At 39.7% G+C, this 20231-nt stretch overlaps 1 protein-coding gene across 1 annotated transcript in view; it reads left to right on the plus strand.

Annotated features, from left to right (window-relative positions):
• RSBN1L (round spermatid basic protein 1-like) overlaps positions 1-17330 on the plus strand; it is a gene marked incomplete at its 5' end in the record, with an annotated part of 33140 nt that extends 15810 nt beyond the window's left edge. The window contains 7 exon segments of the mRNA XM_010181603.1: positions 282-925; positions 10603-10740; positions 10921-11063; positions 14248-14415; positions 15930-16038; positions 16138-16488; positions 16491-17330. Of these exon segments, the coding sequence (XP_010179905.1) occupies positions 282-925; positions 10603-10740; positions 10921-11063; positions 14248-14415; positions 15930-16038; positions 16138-16488; positions 16491-16784 (1847 nt within the window).
• Positions 17331-20231: the final 2901 nt, after the last annotated feature.

Raw genomic sequence — 20231 nt, forward strand, 5'->3', positions numbered from 1 at the left:
CTGGTGTAGCAATTACTGATGAGCGGTTAAAAGGGACTCATCCTGGAAGCAGCCTTGGGAAACTTGCTTTTTTTCTTTCCTCCCCCATCTTACTTGTCAGTCATAATACGAACATGGCAGGTGCCTCTTACGGCATTCTTCAGTAAGATACACAGTGTAACCCTCATTGGCTTCTGATCTTTGTGTGCCACAGTGAGGGTTTTGGTCACTTTGAATCCTGATCTTTGAATATGTATTTTGTGTGTGAAAATAGTTAAGAGATTTTTTTTGTCTCTCAACAGCTGGGAAGGAGAAACCAAAAACCAATGCGGAGGAGCTACAGATTAAAAAAGTTAAGAAGAAAAAGAAAAAGAAACATAAAGAGAATGAGAAGAGGAAGCGTCCAAAAATGTACAGCAAATCCATTCAGACCATCTGCTCAGGATTGGTTTCTGATATTGAGGATCAGGAAGCCAAAGGCATCTTAGATGATCATCTTAAGGATTTCAATGGGAAAAATATGGATCCCAAGAAGGACTGTGAGTCCAAGATACCAGAGAACAGTGAGTTTCCATTTGTCTCGTTAAAGGAGCCACGGGTTCAAAATAAACTCAAAAGGTTGGACACATTGGAGTTCAAACAGCTGATTCATATTGAGCACCAGCCTAACGGAGGTGCATCAGTTATCCATGCCTACAGTAATGAACTCTCCCACTTGTCTCCTGTGGAGATGGAGAGATTTGCAGAAGAGTTTGTGGGTCTGGTTTTTAGTGAAAATGAAAACTGTGCAGCTTACTATGTAATGGGTATTGTTCATGGGGCAGCTACTTATTTACCTGACTTTTTAGACTACTTTTCGTTTAATTTTCCCAATTCACCAGTGAAAATGGAGATTTTGGGAAAGAAAGATATAGAGACAACGACTATGTCAAATTTTCATGCTCAGGTAAGAGGTTATACATTTTACTTTCTAAAGTCATGTAATGGTTTCAAACAACTGTAAATGGGTTTTGTTTATTTTAATACAGTTATGATTAGCTGTGACACAGAAGACTGAAAACAAGGGAATTCTTTAAGGACTAAGTTAGTTCTACAGTATTAAAGATAAGGAGCCTATTAACTGAGACATCAAGTTGGATTTTATGGGGGAGGGGCAGTGTTTGCATGCATGTTTGTGTGTAGGTTTCTTTGGGTTTGTTTCTGGAGCTGAAGCTTAACCATGAGGTTTTGGAGGGTTAAAATGATTTAGCTGTGGCTTTCTGGCCATCTGGACTGTAGTCTATCTGTATGAACTTCTTCATAAAACTGAAATGCTTTAAATACATTAGAACAATGCTGTACATAAACCCATACATATGGGCACAGTTAATTTGTTGCATTTGTAGTCTGAGGCTTCTAAATCCATCCTTGAAGAACTTAATGGTTGGTGGTTAATGTACCTGCGAATTTGATTCTTACCCCCTTGCATTTCCCTCCATTTAGTTGTATCCTATTGAAGGCTGTTTTGTGGCAAAATGGTAGGCAGCTTTGATTTATTTTTTTAATCTTTATTTATTTAATTAATTTGGAATGAAATGACTGTGTACTCTTAACAACAGCTGCTGATAAAACATAATCTTTGCTATTTATCAACTTTCTGTAGCAGATACATTACTGCTAATGTAAGCTATTTGTGTTTCAGGTCTTTTTAAGTTCGGGGGGAAAACAGTCTAGCTTTCTTAGGTTGACACTTTGGTGATGAGGGTATTATGTAAAGCCCATGCACTCTGGAACAATTTATCAAGAAACTCAATCCTGTTTTTCATTATATCAGCTTTAGCTCCCAATTGCCTGTTTGACTCCCTGTTTGTGAGTTTAGATGCTGTATGGAACACCTTTAAACTCTTTTAGTGTTTGCTTTTTAGACAGTTATGAAGAGTTCAAGTACAAGTTATACTGTCATCTTTTTCATGAAAAACACGTTTTTTTTTTTTCTTTGACTACATAAACATTTGCATGGAACACTACTGCATTAATTGATAAGTCTCAGGTGTGTTATCAACAAGGCTATCCAGAACTGAAATGTTGCTGCAAGAGAACATTTACAGTGCTGGTGAGGAAAACATCCCCTACCATGGAATATTCTGTGAAAAATACTGAATTGTTTTTTCAGTATGTAAACTGAATCATTACTTTCATAGTAGAAATCGCAGGACTTAGCTCTGGGTACCTGCCCATAGTGCTCTGTGTTAAGTGGTCTTAGATAAAAAAGCTGGGTCTGTTCTTGTAAGTGTATACTTTAAGTCCAGCCTGTTGTCTTGGGCAGCATTAATGCACGCATAGCTGTGTGCTAGTATCTACCCTACAGAAATAGTTAAGAAAGGCCCAAATTTTGCTTTTGTGAATTGTAATGGAATTATTTTACTGAAAGGATGGATTAACTTGTATTACAATGGTATCATCAATAGCTGTAGTTAAATCAGTCCTCTGGTCAAGGGGTTGAGATCATAATTTCCTTTTTTTCTGTAAGTGAAGGAAGAATGTAGTAGGTGAAAGAAGCCAGACTGTATTACTATAGCATCCAGCTGGCCAACTCCATAGTCAGTCTTCTAACCTGTGTTTTACTTGGTTGGAGGTTTAGTTCTGGTATTTTCTTTTCATTTGTTTTCTCTGATTTTCAGTTTAGTTTCATAGCATTTTATCACTTGTCAGTTCAGTTATTTGATAGAAAATGCTTGGCTCCTTGTGTTTTTGCTAGCATAAAGTGTGTAATGTGTATAAATAATGTATATGAGTGTACACCAGACTTATTCATATAATCTTTGGTGCAGCATTGCTGTTTTCCAGAATATTTAAGTCAGTTACCTTGGTTGCCTAGCTACTGATTAATTTTTTCCTTATTATTTCATTAATTTTTGTCGTATTCTGGCTGCTTATTTTGTCTTAATCAGGTCATCTGCTGCAGTTGAAAGATTTTGTTAGTTTCATATTCCCCTTTTCTGACTGGGGCCAGTAACAAAGATGCCCAAGGAGGAGAGTGATAGTCACAGTGATACTGTGTTAGAGTGCTCATCCTCCAGGGATGTGAGCACTTTTTGAATACGAGAGTTGTGAATGTTGTGGTTTTAACCTTCAGCTGTATTTTGTGTGCGTGTAAATTTGATTCATTAGTGTCAGTTACCTCTTTTTTCAGTTTCCTGCCTCTCATTTATAACAGATACTGAATGATTGGTTAACTTATGTTTTGTGCAGATTGATAGTATTATTCTGTCTCATTGAGTTTTTTGTGAATCTTAAAGCGACTCTAATGGACTGTTCCAGTATATTGTGATGAGATTTTAAATGTAGTTTTCTGTTCCTACATTGCAAAAGGTCTGTGCTGCTGTGTTCTCTGTTGTCCTAAGCAATGTCAAGCAGTTGTCGCATTGTCTCAGTTGAGATGCGAGTTGTTTTCTGTTGTCTGGGTAGCAACTTAGATACTCAAAGCCGATTTGATAAAGCTATTTCAACTTTCTTTAGCCTTAAGAAACCTGGGTATTGCTTTGCTGTCTTCAACTGAGACACTGAAAGGTGGCTCACATCAGTACATGAGGTTCTTTGTTTTGAGAACTCATTGTAGCACAAGTTTGACAAATATAGGTATTGAAAGAAATCTTAAAAAGTATAAAAATCAAAAGGAGGATAAACTGAGTGTGAAATGGGAAGTATTATAGAGTATTTTATCAGAGGGTTTTTTAAAGTCGATTCTTTCAGTACTACTCAATAAGCTGCCACCTCCTTTTTTGTGGTAGATGAGGGGTTTGTTTTTTTTTTTGTTTTAAGTAATGCACATTTTCAAGTCACTGAGTTCTGTGGTAAGAGACAGAATCCACAGTAAAGTCTGTTGGTGCGATCAAAACTGTTGGAGTCATCCTAAGTCTGCCTGGAAAGCCTGCATCTCTCAAGTAATTTTAGTAAGTTAGTTTTCACAACTGTAGAGTTGAAAATGAACTCCTCTCAGCTTCCCAATGTCTGTGTCAGACAGAAGAAATACTGTTTCACTTGTTAGGAGATCAGAAGTGAGTAGAAGCTTGTGAGAGTAGTTACAGCAGAGGAGTTTGTGTTGGACCTGGTTCTGTCTCATCAGAATCAGCTTTTAAACTTCAAAGGGAGAAGAATTGGGGAACTTGTCACCACCTACCTTGGACCTGTGTTTAAATATTCCTTAATTCTTTACATTTTTTAGGTTAGTGGAACAGCTCTGTTTCAGTGAACTGTCTGCAAGGTCTAATCATGCTGTTTCTATAATTGGGCAAAATGGAGTCAGTCTGGGTATCCTTGTAGCCACAAGTCAGTCTTTCATGTGGCAGAAGAGTGTGCTGCAGGGACATCTCTGGGCTCCATCACTTGTGCTGGTGGCAGCAGCTGCATCAGTTACCTGATAGCTGTGAATTTACTTGGTATGCTCTCACAGTGACTTCAAAGAATGTAAATAATCAACTTCTGCTACCTACTTGCTGCTTACATCACTTCTGTTAAGGTATTTGGTGCTGTTAAGGCAAGTGCCTCTAACATTTTCAACCCATTACTGTGTCTTCTTGCTAGGCAAGTGTAAATTTGTGTTGCTGTGCTGAAACCTCAGCACACGCGCTTCATGTTTAACCAGAACAGTGCTTAGTGCATTGATTTTACTGTGCTTCAGGCTTGGCCCAGAAGCAACTTCTTAGTACAAGTGAAGTAAAATGCTGTCCAAAACACAACAATTTCTGTGCTTCAAGACAAAGTTGACAATTTTTAAGTCTTATCTTAATAAATGCTTGTCCTGATCTGTTTGCTGGAGATCTTTAGGTGATTCCACACTTCCCAAAGAAATCTGTTGAGCAGTCTTTTTTTTTTTTTCCTTGCTTCTGCTCTTACCTTAATCCTCTTGCCAGTCATTTTATTTTGTTCCTTAGTGGACAAGGAAGTTTATGCTTTTCTGTCACTGTTCTCTGTGTTTGAAGATGGCTTAACAGCTCATTTTTTCCCCTCTCTAGATGAAGTAAGTTGAATTATTTCAGTCTACCATAGTATACTATGTTCTTATTGCTCTTACTGCTCCCCCTTTATGCTCTCTTTAGTCATTCTTATTTTTCTTAAAATTCAGTACTGAAAATGGACAGTTCATGCCTGGTGTATTGTCGTCAAGGAGTATGAGAAGATTGCTGCAATTGCAAATTGAAGCAAATGATTGTTCCTTGTTATCTATTCCTGTCTTTTTCAGAGCAGTTTGTGGTCTGCTTTTGCAGCAGCTCCTGCTAAGTGAGTCACTCTCCTTTTCATGTTTATGCAGTTATATATATCTGCATGTACTTCTGTACTTTTATTCAAACTGAATTATATCCTGTGAATGCAGATCCCTTTTCCAGTTTATCAAAGACCTTGCTTCTTTTGATCCTTTCCTGTAGTGGGTTTGCAGCTTTGTGTTACCTGGGGGTTTCAGAAGCATAGGTTGTGTTCAAAGGAAAGCTTCTTGCTACGTACCACAAAATTCATCCTTTCATATGGGAAGTTATGTGAACACAGACAAATGAAAACTGCCCACTGCTTGCTGTTACCTGACCGTGTTTCTGTAGCAGTTTTGAAGACATAATGCAAATGTCAAGGTGTGTACTGGTTCCCTGAAAAAGCCTATCCTGTTCTAGAAAGGAAGGTTTATTTGGTGTGATTGTGTTCTATGCATGGGTTTTTGTGGTTATTCTTTTCTGTTTTGAGGGGTTTTTTTTTTTTGCATGTCCATATTTATTAGCTTTTACCATTTTATTTTCTAAGTGGTTGAGAGAGGAGTATCCAGCTAACTTTTCTCTGGAAATGGAAACTAGACTAAATAGTCTCTAAGTCTTCGGTCTTGTGCTTCTCCTGTCACCTATTTTTTTAAGATGGCATGGTTATCCTCTTCCAACTTTGAAGAATCTGTTTGGAGTTCTCATTGATTTATTAAAGCTTTGTTTCTGTGTGGCTTCTGCTTTTGCACTCTAGGGTATGTGAGGACACTCATCATTGGGCCTGTTCAGTTTAGGAGTCACCCGCTGCTCAGTGTGCAGAGAAATTGTCAGAGCCACCCCAGCACCTGTTGCTGGAACCTGCACGTCCTCCTTGCTGCTTTCCTCCCAGCCGCATGTTCTTGTGCCAAGCCCTGGTGGTGCTTGAGCTGGTAAGCCAGGTTGTTTTGATAATCCAGCAGAAAACTTCACCTGTTACTGAGGGACTGGTTTTATTGCTGGGTTAGCAAATTATATTACTTGACTATGTTAGAGGTAGCTGAAGGATGTGTGTGTGACTGCACAACCAGCCCCAGACCATAGCCACAGGCAGTTTGCATCTTCAGAGAAGGAATAAATTACTTTAGACAGGGAAAAACCACAACAAAAATTCAATGTTGCCTTTGTTAGCTGTGATGGAGACTGGATATTCAGATAAAGAATAACATAAATATTTTGGGGGAAGAAATGCAACAATAATGGTAATTCATGTTTATGTTGTGGCTGTCCTCCCTACTTAAGTTCTGGCCTTGGAGCTTTTCATTCTGGTTCTTTTGACCCCTTTAGATATTATCTTCTCTTTACTGTCTTCCTTGTTAAGCTCTTAAACTCAGAGCAGCTTTTGCTGTTTGCTCCTTTTCTAATTTGTGAAATCCTGCTTGAAAATATTCATTCTTCTAGTGTTTGAGGGGAATTGCTGAAAATATTTCTATTTAAAGAAAATCTGAAATAGTGTTTTGTTTTCTTGTAGTGTCTATTTCCACACATTGTGGTGTTTTCCTGTGTTCTGGAAAGAATTGTTTCTGTTGGAACTGTGTCTCTTCAGTGGTTTCAGTAGCTTTCAGAAGAATTTTGCTTTCAATAGAATTAGCTTCTTGCTTTTAAGATCTTTGAATGTTTGGTTAGTTATTAAAAAGTTTTAATATTTTTTGGCAACTGCTTGCTGTAACACAAGTTTCTTAGAAGTATAGCTTCTATCTTCTTTTTTCCTTGTGGATGATGAAAAATTGAATTTTAACTCTGAAGCGCATATGTTACCATGTTCATTATTTATCAAATTATCCATAAGTCTGTAAGAGAGTTTTGATAGATGATGGGAACCTATTGTCTTCCAAGAAAAAGAAAAAAAAAACCACTTATTGAATAGCATTGAACAAAGCATCAGTTCACGTGGAATGACATTAGAAATTTGTAACTCATTATCATTTGTTTTCCCCTTAGAAAACAGTTACCTTTCCAGATTGCTTCTTGACAGTCTCAGCTAATAAGAAACTGTATGAAATGTTGAAACTCAGCCAACTGTATGAAATGACAGTTGTGTGTTGGTCATATTTTGTATTAAGAAAAAACAAACCTAAACAAAACCCTAGAGGTTTGTGCTGACAGCTTGGACAGGGCCTGAGACTGAACCTTGAGACAGATCTTCCTGAGTTATGGGAGCACAACAGCTACTCTGCTTTCACAAAACTGTTTTCCATGAAGGTATCTAATTGAAGTTATTAAATTGTTTTTAACTTTTTTGTTTATTGACTGCTTCACAGTTTTTGTGGCACAAGGATTCAGAATAATGGGTCGTCTTGCTTTTGAAAATGTCTGTCCATCATCCATCATATTATTTGAGGATTTCATCTACAAGGTGAAACATGAAGTGGTGCACAGACTGCAGTGGTAAAAGGACACTGGTAGAACTCTACTGCAGCAAAAAATACTTGGGATTACATTTCTGGAAAGTTCCAGTAGGGAAATGGTATATTTGTTAAAATTAAAGCTTTAATTATAATGGATCCCCTTTGAATAACGGTTGAACTGTCTAGGCATTTGATTCTGATACTAAAACCCTAACTTAAAAAAAAAAGGTAGTATGAACATGAATATTCGTTCAGTGGGTTTTTTGTACTTCTGTATTAGTTGCCATTTGGAACTGAAGATATGTCAATTTTTAAGGGTTTGAGGAGAGCTGGCAAAGAACAGAAAGCCTCTTGGGCGCTCTTTCAAAATGTACCAAATAAGAAAGAACGCTACATTGCCCCTTCGTGGCATTTGACGTAACAGATTTGGAGGAATAACGGTGAATGCGAAGCTGGATGTTCTCAGTTCTAAGACAGAGATGTGTAAGTGCATTGCTTGTGCACTTGTGTGGTGAAATGGAAACCCACTGTTCCTTCTGATCTCAGTGTATCTTTATGGATGTTTAGTGGTTTTGTTGGTCTTTGTGCGTTTCTTGGGTTTGGTGGGTTTGGATTTGGATTTTTTTTTTTTCAGACCTCCTGATTTTCAAGCTGGATAACTGAAAAAATTTAAACCTTTAAAATTCTTCCAGGAAAATGTTAGAACCTCAACTGAAAAAAACAAAACAAAACAAAAACCCCACAAACACAACCAAAAAAAACAAACCCCAAAAAACCCCCAACAAAATAAAACCAACCCTATTCTATTAAAAATAGGAATTCAGTTGTGACTTGCCCAAGTTCACATTTTCGAAGTTAAGGTCTTGAAATGCTTGGTTTCTCTGGACTGTTCCTTTCAGTTTGTGTTTTTGTTTCAAACAGAAACGGAAAACATCTTTAAAATGTAGTGTCTAAAAGGCTTCCTGTTTATATGGTGATAATGCTCAAATACATTGTTGTCAGCATTATATATGTATTCACATTTAGTCTTCAGATTCTTTTAGACACTAAGATATTTATTCCAAAATACTTGCTTTTTAAAACTCCTTAGTTTAAAGTGAGCAAGTTAAGCTACACTTAAAAAAAAAATCAGCTGATGCCATCCTAGTCATAGAGACAGGTATTTCCCAAGCTTTACTAATTCTGAATTTGGTGGTGGTTTTACTCTTGCAGTTTTCCATTACACAGTTGATCAGGTGAAAGCTTCACAGCCTCTGCTAACTTCACTTCAGTTGTTATTTTTGGGGGAGTTATAGTAGTTCCACATACGCTATGGGAATGGTCGTGTAGCAGAAGGAAGTGAGGATGAAGGCAGAAAAATGGTTCACTTGAATCAGGGCTGTGGATGAAGACAGCTGCTGGCCTGGAAGGGTGCAGTACTAGGCTGCTTATGCCAGTGGAAGAACCATCCTTTTGCATGTTAGGTTTATCAGTAAACCGCGAGTAACAGACTTAGGATTTTCTGTAGCCTCAGACAGGGTGCTGTGGAATTGGTCTCTCTGGTAAGCCAGTAATGACAAGTGAGTGTCCCTTCCTTGTCCCAGTGCTTCAGTTGTGTGAGCTTCTGATGTTTTGTGCCAGTGCAGGTACAGCTGAGGACTGAGCTGATGCAGATTCAGCAGAAATCAGTGTTCTCTGATGTTTTATCACAAAATCATCAGGTGTCAGTGCAAAAAAAAAAAAAAGCTGCAGGAATGTATGACTAGGGATTTGGGGAACAGGGGAATAGTACTGTCTAGCAGTATTACTCTTTTCACTACAGCTGGATGGCTTGCCATTACATTAGCTCAGACACTTGTAAAATCCTGCTTTTAGTCAGTCCTCTGCTTCCTGGCTGTGTGATGACTGAGATGATCTGAAGTATTTGGTTCTGTATTTCTGGGATGAACCTGGTGACATCAGTCTGGCTTCTCAGCAGGGTGCAACATTGTTCCATGTGGTATGATTCGTCCTTATTTTCAGGAACTGCTGCTAATTCTCCTCTGCACCCCCATAATTACTAGTAGTTTTAATGGTGGGTTTGAGTGAGGACCATAGCTAAGCAGCACTTCATTAACTTGAACCTTTTTTTTCCTTTTCTTGCTTTGGATGCAGAATGTCTAGAGATGCAGTGCAAGAGTCTTACTTGGTTTGTCCAGAAATCCATCTGCTCTTCCCTCTGTTCTGTTCTGGTCATATGTCATCTAATAATGCCACTGTCTTTCAGCCTGTTAAATAGGAGATCGGAAGCTGAAGGGGAAGTGATCCTCATCAATCTCATGCCTAAGGATTTTGTTGATGTAACACAACAGATCAGATAATTGAAAAAACCTTTATAACAGTATGTGTTTCTGTTCAAGTTCAAAATAAAAGATTTTTCACGAGGGCTGAACATTACAGCCTTTCAAGTTTTAAGAGAGCACAAGATGTGTTAGCACAGCACAGGAGAAATGAAGGAATGACAGCTATTCTCTCTCTCCTGTAGTAACTCCATGAGCCTTGTCTTCGCTGTGAAAATTAACTCTGGTTAATGGGCTGGCACGGAGGTCACTGGAGAGGATGATTAGCGGAGGAAATGTTTAGAGTTTAATTAGTTGTAACTCTGGGTTCTACCTAACTGTTACAGGAAAAAGGTGAAAGTTCAGCTAGACTTGACAAATCCAGAGAAGAATTCTTATTAGTTATTGAACAGAATATAGGATAATAGCTTTTCAGTTACTGCTTTGGAATGTTATTTATTTTCTTGAAAGCCAATAAAGAGTTACACAGTCTTACCTTCAGACTTGAAAAGAAATAAAATACAAGTTGTTATGTATCTTTAATTAGAACTTCTGTCTTTGATGACTTCGTAGTAGTTGGCTTCATAATAATCTTAAGTATACTGAAGACTAGGACTAATGAATCAGAAAATAAGCATAGAGGTTGAAGGTGTTTATTGAATGTAGGCTTTGAGCAGTAGTGGACTTGGTATAACTTTTGCTGTCATATTCTACTTGTAGGTAAAAAGAACATACTCTCATGGTACGTATAGAGCTGGCCCAATGAGACAGATCAGCCTGGTTGGAGCAGTTGATGAGGAAGTGGGGGATTACTTCCCTGAATTCCTTGATATGTTGGAAGAATCACCCTTCTTAAAAGTAAGGACAGGAGGGAATGGGTTGGAGGATTTGCTGTCTAGTACTGTTGTAAAGTGAGTGTATGTGATACTTGCTAAGATAATTGAGGGATCTAATAAATGTTTTCATTGTGACAGATAAAGGCTGCTTTTTCTTTCTAAAGTAACTCACTGCAAAATTGTGGCTTGTATTTCCCATTAGTGTACACTGCCATGGGGAACACTTTCTAGTTTAAAATTAGAGAGTCGTAAAGACAGTGATGATGGTCCCATTATGTGGGTACGTCCAGGAGAACAGATGATCCCTGTGGCTGACATGCCAAAGTCACCTTTCAAAAGGAAGAGGTATGTTAAACTATTTTGCTTTATGAGTGTCTGGTATCTTCACAAATTTATTTTATCTCAAACCTTTTACTGGTTGATACTGTATCTTAGTATAAGTTTATGTAAATCTTAATCTCAAAATACACTTTTAAGTTGTTTTTTTGTAAGGATGTGGTGTGGGTCTTTTTGTTTGAGGTTTTTTTTTAATAAATTGTTTACTGTCTGGCTAAGTAAGGTGCTGGTGCATTTTGGAGCTTTAGTAGGAATTTAAGGTGAAAATTGCAGGGAAATGTGCACAGACATACAAGTACTGATGTATGCCAGGAGACTGAAATGAATGCCTCCGTTCTTGAATGTGAATGGATGTTTAAAGACCTCAAGGGAAAAAGGCTTCTCTCTCATCTGAAAGGTGGCACCTCCAATATTAAATGACACCTTTAAGCTTTGCTGTGGTACTGTGTATAAGTACTAGCTTAAGAGTAGAAATGTCCTTGCGGAACTTTAATACTGTATGTCATAAGAAGTTATGTCTTTGGAGTTCTCTTATTCAAAATTCAGACACAAAGAGGGAGCATACAGAAAGTGGAAGCAGGGTTAGATGCCTCAGAAGGAGGATAGAGACACTGTCTGACCATGAAGGGGATGCAGTTAAAGCCAAAGACCACCTGGAGGGCAGTAAGAAGGATTTCTACAGGACAGCAAAAGAAAGCCTGGGGAAAGTGGAAGTTATCTGCTGAACAGGGCAAAGGGCCTGGAGACAAAAAACATGGAAGAGGATGAGGTGCTTTTTTTGCCCTTGTCTTTACTGGTTAGATTTACCTTCAGGAATGCCAGGTCCTGGAGATAATGGGAAAGTCTGGAGCAAGGACTTACTTTCCCTTCAGTAGAGGAGAATCGGGTTAAAGAATGTATTGGACATACAAATTAGACACAAGCCCATGGGACCTGATGGGGTGTACCCACAGGTGGAGTGGAGGCTGGCCAGTATCATTGCAAGGCCACTCTTGATCACTTTTGAAAGATCATGGCAATTGAGGAAGGCAAATGTCACTCTAGTCATTTAGAAGGGTAAGAGGCAGGACCTGGGGAAGTACAGGCCAGTCAGCCTCACCTTCATCCTTGGAAGGATGCCATTTCAAACACGAGGGTCAAGGTGATCGTTGGGAGTAGCTAGCAGTGGTTTATGAAGGAGGAAATCATGTTTTATGCTCTGATAGAATTCTGCAACAAAGTGACTGGCTCAGAGGATGAGGGGAGTGTCAGGGGTGGTGTTTATCTTGAGTTCAGCAAAGCTTTCCATGCTAGACACTTGGCTCCCATAACACCCTATTAATGAAGGACAAACTAGACTGATGGACAGTGAAGTGGTTCAGTAACTGGCTTAGCTGCTGTGCTCAAAGGGTTGTGATCAGCAGCATAAAGTTCAGCTGGAAAACGGTCTCTATTGGAGTAACCCAGACATTGATACCGTGGGCCAATCCTGTTCAGCCAATACAGAGCACACCCTCAGTAAGTTTGGAGGTGATACAGAACTGGGAGTGGTTGATGCACCACAGTGTTTTGCTGCCAGTGAAAAGGAGCTTGAGAGAGGCTGTAGAAATGGGCCAGCAGAAGTCTCATGAAGTTAACACTGGGGCCCTGCACCTGGGAGGAGTGACCCTGTGCACCAGCAGCACAGGCTGGGGACCAGCTGGCTGGACAGCAGCCCAGCAGGGGTGGATCTGGGGGTCCTGCTGGAAGTCAGGTTGACCGTAGGTCCTCAGTGTGCCTTTGTGGTGAATCAGGCCAGCAGCCTCCTGGACAGGATTAGGAAGAGCACTGCCAGCAGGCTGACGGAGGGGATTCTTCCCCTCTGCTGATCACTGGTGAGATGCATCTGGAGTAACATTTCCAGTTCTGGGCTTGCCAGGCCAAGACAGACATTGACGTACTGGAGCAAGTCTGATGACAGGAAAAAGGTGGGCATTAGGGAGAAGTGGGATTTACCTTTGAGAAAAGAAAGCTCAGTGGGATCGTATCAGTGTGTATGAGCATTGACTGGAGGTTGTAGGAAGAACTGTTTGCAGCAGTGCCTAGTGATGTGACCAGAGGTAATGGACACAAGCTGAATTACAAGATTCTCCATTTAAAATAAAGAAAAAAAATTTACTGTACGGATGGCTGAATGCTAGGATAGGTTGCCCAGAGAGCTTGCATAGTCTCCATCTTTGGAGTCGCTCAAAACTTAGCTGGGCGCAGTCCTGAGCAACTTGCTTTAGTTGGGTGGGTGAAGTTCGATTGCACAACCTGCAGATGTCCCTTCCAACCCTTACTATCCTATAATTAGATGAGCTCTTGAAAAAATGTGACACACGATGTTGGCTTGAGATGGCCAAGAAAATGGTGGTGTGGCTCTGTTCCTGCTCTGCAGTGTTTCCTTCACTTTTATTAAACCCTGGAGAAATAATCTTCAGCTGCTTCTCATTCCCAGTTCTACAACATGGAACTAAATAGACACAACACATTTCCCAGTAGTTTGATAGAAACGTGAATGATGAAAATTGACTTCACGGACAATTGAATCTATTTCTAATAGTCGGGAAGCAGCAACGGCTGGTAGTGCCCTGCCAGGGGCTGATCATGGTGGGGCCCAGTCTCACAATGCCTGAAGGAGGCAGGTAGGCCAGACCTGGGTTTGGGGACCAGATTCAGCCCAGACTCTGGTGCATCAGGCAAGTGTGTGGTGATGGGGCAGGTCCAAGTTCAAGCTGAGAAGTCAGTCTGCCAGTGAGGATCAGGTCCATCATGACAAAGCTGTCCTGAGGTCAAGCTGGGAAGCAAGTCTGTGGCCCAGGATACCTCTGCTGGTGTGAAGACCACTGCCCCTGCAGCATGGCTCAGATTGGGACTGGAGGCCCAGGCCTGAGCTGAAATAGAGCTCCTGGCCTCTTTGGGTTTGTGGATGGAGACTGCAGGTGAGGCTGCTCAGTCGTTAGGGCCTCTTAGTGCACTTGGCCTGACACTGTGGTGTGGGTTTTTTTTAATTGTGTAGGGTTCTGATTTTTTGCGTAGTTTGTTACATTTTTAATTTGTCCCAAGTGTTACTGTTTTTCACATTTGACTGTATGTTCTCACTGAAGAAAGAAAAACAGTCCTTGTAGCTATGAGTGGAAATCAGGTAGTTAAGAGACATTTCTGTATCACTAATACTGTTGTTCTTGTACAGAACTACCAATGAAATAAAAAACTTGCAGTACCTACCTCGAACCAGTGAACCCCGTGAAATGCTATTTGAAGACCGGACAAGAGCCCATGCAGATCACATAGGACAAGGTTTTGAACGACAGACTACAGCTGCTGTGGGAGTATTGAAGGCTGTGCACTGTGGAGAGTGGTACGTGTTACTGACTTACTCACCGAGCTGTTTGAAAAACATTTGCCTGAATTTCCATTGATTGTTGGTAGAGGGAGTACACAATAGGTTAATTTAGTATTAGCAATTTGCTGAAGACTTAGTAAATACCGGGCTTATTTTTTTTCTTCTATATCTGTGCGCTAGATGTGTTTGTCTGCCCTTTGCTCAATTGGGTACAGTTTTGTTTTGTGGTTAAAACTAGAAAGGTGCCTTGCAATAGCCGTAATTGAGTTGCTGCAACTGAGTTAATGTCAGATGTGAAAAGTTTACACTGTTCTGCTTTAAATAATGCATATTAAGTTATTTATTAAATTAAAAATTATCTGGCAATATTTTTCCGTGTTTGCAAAAGGAATGTCATGTTTTGTGACGGGATTGTAGCACAGAGTTGGTGCCGCATGCTGATGCACATATGTATAGGGACTGAGAAAAGGAATGGTTTCAAAAGAAAGAGCTATATTTTTTGCCTTGTATAATGCATAAAACACAGAGTAGACTCGGCTGTGAAAACGTTGTTTTGGTTTGAATTTCTTTTAGTATGCAAATATTATTTGTATGCATTTTATTTCCTAACTTCCTTTACAAATATTGGCTCCAGATGCACATACATATTCTTAAAAAAAAATAAAAAAACAGAACTACATTATAAAAAGTAGACTAATGTAGCTAGTATTTTTTATGGTACAGATTAGAGGTGTTTCTGTCAGCTTTTTGCTTTCAGTTCTTAACTCCTCTGAAGGAGTATATAGACCAAAATACAGAGACATTTTAATCTTTGTAAAATTGAAAGTAAAATGCATGGTCTGAGAGTTCTCCCTAGCATAATTTCAGTAATTGATCTGGGATTTTTTCCCCTGAAAATAGCTTCAAACTGGTTATTTTTGCTTTATTGAGGTCGTGACCCAAATAAAATAAACATGTGTCCTCAGTTTAAAAAGCCCAATAAACTGTACGTCATTGCCAGCTTCTTAGAATGTTAACACCATATAGATAAAAATTTATTATTGTCTTGGGTTTTTTTTTTAAAAAGAGTTCTTGAACATCCACAAAATGAATTCTGAAGTGTATCAAACTGTTTTGCTATCCCCTCCTCCCGCAGGCCCCAGGAAATCCAAACCTGGTACCTGATGGGCGTATCATGGCAGAGCGTTGGCAGAGTAAGCCCAGCGTATCTGGGGCATCTGTCTTTCACCATCAAGGCAGACAGACGTCAATTAAAAATAAATCAAGAAACAGTGAGCTTTGTTGACCTGTCATTGCTGCTTTTACTGTCACTTGTAAAGAAATTGTCTAATTTAACCAGTTTAATGTTGTGTTTGAGAATTAGCCATTTTAGTCAAACTTTTTTTCTTCAAAACGTAGGTCACGCTAGAATTGTTGTATTGCTGGGGGCTTTTTGAGCACTTGCTTTATTCTTACTTGCAGATTTTAAAATTAGTTTCTGTAGCATGTTCGTTTCAGCCTCTGAGTGTGCAAATCTCATTCTCCTGTAGGTCTGAGCAGCCTCGTATAACCAAAGATGTAATTTGTTTTCATGCTGAAGACTTCTTAGAGGTAGTTCAGCGAATGCAATTAGATTTGCATGAGCCTCCACTCTCACAGGTAAGCACACTATGAGCTGTATGAGCGTGTCCTCTGAGTCCTAAATCAGAGTTTTCACCTCCCCTTCCCCCTTTTTTTCCCCCCTTTTTTTTCCTCCAGTGTGTCCAGTGGGTTGATGATGCAAAACTTAATCAACTGCGAAGGGAAGGCATTCGATACGCCAGAATTCAGTTATTCGATAATGACATCTATTTTATCCCAAGGAATGTCGTGCACCAGTTCAAAACAGTTTCAGCTGTGTGCAGTTTGGCTTGGCATATCCGGCTCAAGCTGTATCATTCAGAGGAAGAACTTTCTCAAAATACAAGTACTGTTGAAGCAGGGACCTCTGCAGACCCCAAGTCTTCGGTTATTGGACTTCAGACTGACAGCAGAGTTTGTACGATAAGCAAAAATACCTCCGAAGACACCAAATTTTCAGATGTTCTGCAGACCAAGTATCTGCAGCAGGAATAAAACATGAACCTATTGCATCTCACCGAATAAAAGACGAACCCGTGAATGTTGATCTTGCTGAAAAGACGGTGGCACCTAACGACGTCAGGGGCCCGAATGTTCAGACTAGGTTGGAGCATGTCGAGTTGACAGCGTTTAAGTTGGAAATGGATTCTAAATTTGAACCTGGCAACAAGGACTTACAAGGCAAGTTATGCCCTGGAGGTCACGTCCATCCAGACGATACAAGACAACACAGTTCATCATATCCAAAACTGCATGGACAAAGAGAGGATGATTTTTTGTGCTAAATTTGTATATATATGGTTTTAAATTCCTTTTTAAACTTAATGATGTAATAATGTAAAGATTCATAAATTTGGTGAGGCGAGTTTGTGACTTGCCTTCGCATCTGTTACAGAAAATAGTTATGTAGCTTTGTAACATTCCTCAGTGCCTGTCCATAACTGTGAAGTATCAAAGCACTTAGGGCCAGATGCACTGTAAACACTGCAGGTTTAACATAAAGAAGTCTTTAAATAATTTTGAGTTGTAGGTTTTAGAGTAGAGCTGACATTTAACATATATATTTTTTGTAAGATGAGCCAGAATTCTTTTTGACAATTCCAGGCTTTTCCATAGAGCTTATTTATACCAATTTTTTCATTTTAAATGTGTCAGCACTGTAGTGTAAATATCTTTTTTAAAAATCTTTTTAGTGTGATTTATACTGAAATGTGAGCCGCTTAATAAAGGTTCATAATAACAGATTGGTTTTATTTTTGGGTCTGCAAAAAATAATTCAGTTAAACTGCCTCTCTAAATGATTATGTTTCTACCTGCACTAATGCATAGGATGCCCTTAGGCTGCTGTGTGCTGAGGAGCTGTAGCAAACTGAGGCAGAGCTGAGGCATTCTTTGTAAATGGAGACCAGTCAGGATGCAGAATCAGTTCTCCCTTCCAGGATTCCTTACAGTTGCTCGCTAAAGGCACTCCCCAAACTCCTGCTGTCAGATGCTAAGGTGGAACAGAGGCAGACCCTCCCCTACTGTGGGGGACAGCCAGGCACCTCCTGGGCTCTGGGAGCGCTGCCAGTAACTGCACATCTCTAGGTGAGCTGGTGCGAGGCAGTGAGCTCCCTTCTCTGCTTACCTCTTCCCTGCTCAAGCCACGGTTAAAGCAGTTCTGTTTCACGTTAAAAATCAACCAACCAACAAACCAACCACCCCCTCCTCTCAACTTAAATCAGTTATCTGCCTAAAATGAAAACAAAAATATTTTATTAGTTACTTATTAAGCTATAAGGGCCTCAACTTTAGCAGTAGTCTGTAATTAACAGAGACCTATTTGGATTTGAATTGCTCCCTGTACTGGTAGCGCCAGGCAATAAAGACACTCGCCAATGTGTCCAGTAGGAAGATTCCTCATGAGTCCCAGTTTGGAAGCAAGAGTGGTTTCAGTAGGAAAGTAATAATTGGCACCCAGGTTAACTGTGCTCCTCTCTCCCTGCCTAGGGAACGCTTGAACTCTCTTGAGCTGTGTTCTGAGGGAAGAGGGTTTCAAGGCTAGCTAGCATCTGATGTGGTAATGGCAAAAACTCTGCCGTTTAACTTATTTAATTCTTTGTGTAATGTATTACTGTATAGTTCAAACACATCTGAATGATCTATCTTTTTCAGGTAGCTACAAAGAGCAGTAAACTGCCCTACAGCCTGTCTTTCAACTAAGTATTTAAAGCTTAAGATCCTAGGCCTGTTATTTCTAAATCTCTCTGTATCTCTGATTTTTTTTTTTTTTAATTTTTCCTTATAACTTCCTGAAAGTTGTACATCCTTACCTACCCAGTTAGGACCTTTGATGCACTTAGTGATCATTTTGGCTTCATTTGTAGCAATAGAACAATGAGATTTCCAGGTGATGTCTAATTCAACTACCTGAGGCCCTTTTGTTGCAAACATTTTTTTGCTGATAGTTGTTAAAATTCAAAATGTTAGTGCATACTTACACTCGGCACTAAAATAATCCATTTAATGGATGAGTGCCCTGATAGGTCTGTCAAGGAATTATTAATTAAATCAGTATTTGAATTGCTAAACATTACTCCTGTGTAGCCATAATTAACGTATTAGAGAAGCAATAGAAGCGAGAATCTCTTGGATGTGGCCAATACGTCCTTACTGCTATTTTCTTTAATGCTGGCTAAGAGATTACTACCAGTTTTGCAGCCTCAGGGATCTTCTTGCTTTCCCTTCACGCCATGAGCAAATGATTCACGTGTGGCATGGTAAGTTATTACTCTGGCAGATTCTGATTCAAAAACTAATTGGTTCATATAAGAATTTGAGCCTTCCTGATAGAAATGTGGTCTCAGCTCCCTTTGTGTTTTCTGGATTATCTGGAAACTTCCACCCGTAATCCCTTTGGCTGATGAATGTCTGTACACAGTGACGTAGCCTCCCACTCCCGTCCTCTGTGCCCGCTGGTGGAGAACGGTCAGAGGGAGGAGCTGCAGGTTGTGGTTTGCACCATGCACGCAGCTTCCCAAGTGGGTCTGCTAGCAAAACTTGCCTTGCCAGATACTGCTTTTCTTTAATAACACAACCCAAACCAGCCTGTTTAGTTTATTAATTATAAAAACCAACAACTTGTATGCTGGTGATCCGTATGCTGATCATTCACTCTGATTCAAGTATTCTTTTTTAACTGGTCAGATTTTAGTAAAGCGTATACATCCCCCGTGACAGCAAACAACTTTGTGTCACAGGCCCTGTCCAGACTGAAGAAATAAGTCTTTGAAAATGTTTTAGCAAACATGACTTTACACTGAAGAGTAGAACTTTGTTTCCTTTTGAAGATCTGCTTAGTGGTCTTGGCTGATACGGCCTCAGACTTTTGCTCAGGTATGTCTTGGTTCTGGAATTTTGCTTCTAAACTGCCTACATCTTCAACCCTTTTTTTTTTTCCTTTAATCACTTTCAGAATTTTAAGATATTAAAAAATGTTAGTTTTTGCAATTTTTATGCATCCCTTACTTTTTTGATTTTTGAGACAGATTAGTGTCTCAGTTTTAGACACAATTCCTTGCGGACAAATATGAACACCACCGGGATTGCCAGCGGCTGCCAGCACTCCCTTTGTACTGAAGGGTGTGACCAGCCTGGGTTGGCTGGCTGTGTTGTGTGTACTCCTGACTCTGCTTTTAAAAAGACAAAAATCCAGTTGTCCTCTGCCTGTGGTGTATTTGTTCTGATGTGGTTGCTTCTTAAGAGGGGAGTACTTTTTCTGAGAATTTCAGCTCCCGAATTGTTCATCAGTCTGACAAAGGTCTTGCTTCGCTTGCCAGCGCTCCTGTGCTATGACTTTATTCCTGCCGCACACGACTTCATCCTCAGACTTTTGCTTCAGCAATAAATCTTCATGCCTTCTGATGTACTGAAACTAGTCTTTGCTCGTTGCTTTTTCTGCCTTCCTGGATTTCAGTTTTATATAAAAATCTTGCTGTTATTTCTTCTAAAAATCTCCAGTGTTTTGGTTGTCTCTCTTGGCCCTTGTTCTTCTGCAGGTTGGAAAAATCTGCGTAAGGGCTGTTGCCTGTGCTGCAATGGTATTGACATCTGTGCGTTTGCAGTGGTGTTCCAGTTAGTGACATGATGTGCAGAAATTTAGACATGTTTTCCTAGATATTGGTACCATATTTGTGGGTAGCAAAGAATTGCATTGTTACTGTCACTACCAGTAGCTTTCGAGATGGTAGCTA

The sequence above is a fragment of the Mesitornis unicolor genome, unplaced genomic scaffold (assembly GCF_000695765.1).
Source record: "Mesitornis unicolor isolate BGI_N332 unplaced genomic scaffold, ASM69576v1 scaffold26663, whole genome shotgun sequence".
Taxonomy (NCBI): Eukaryota; Metazoa; Chordata; class Aves; order Mesitornithiformes; family Mesitornithidae; genus Mesitornis; species Mesitornis unicolor.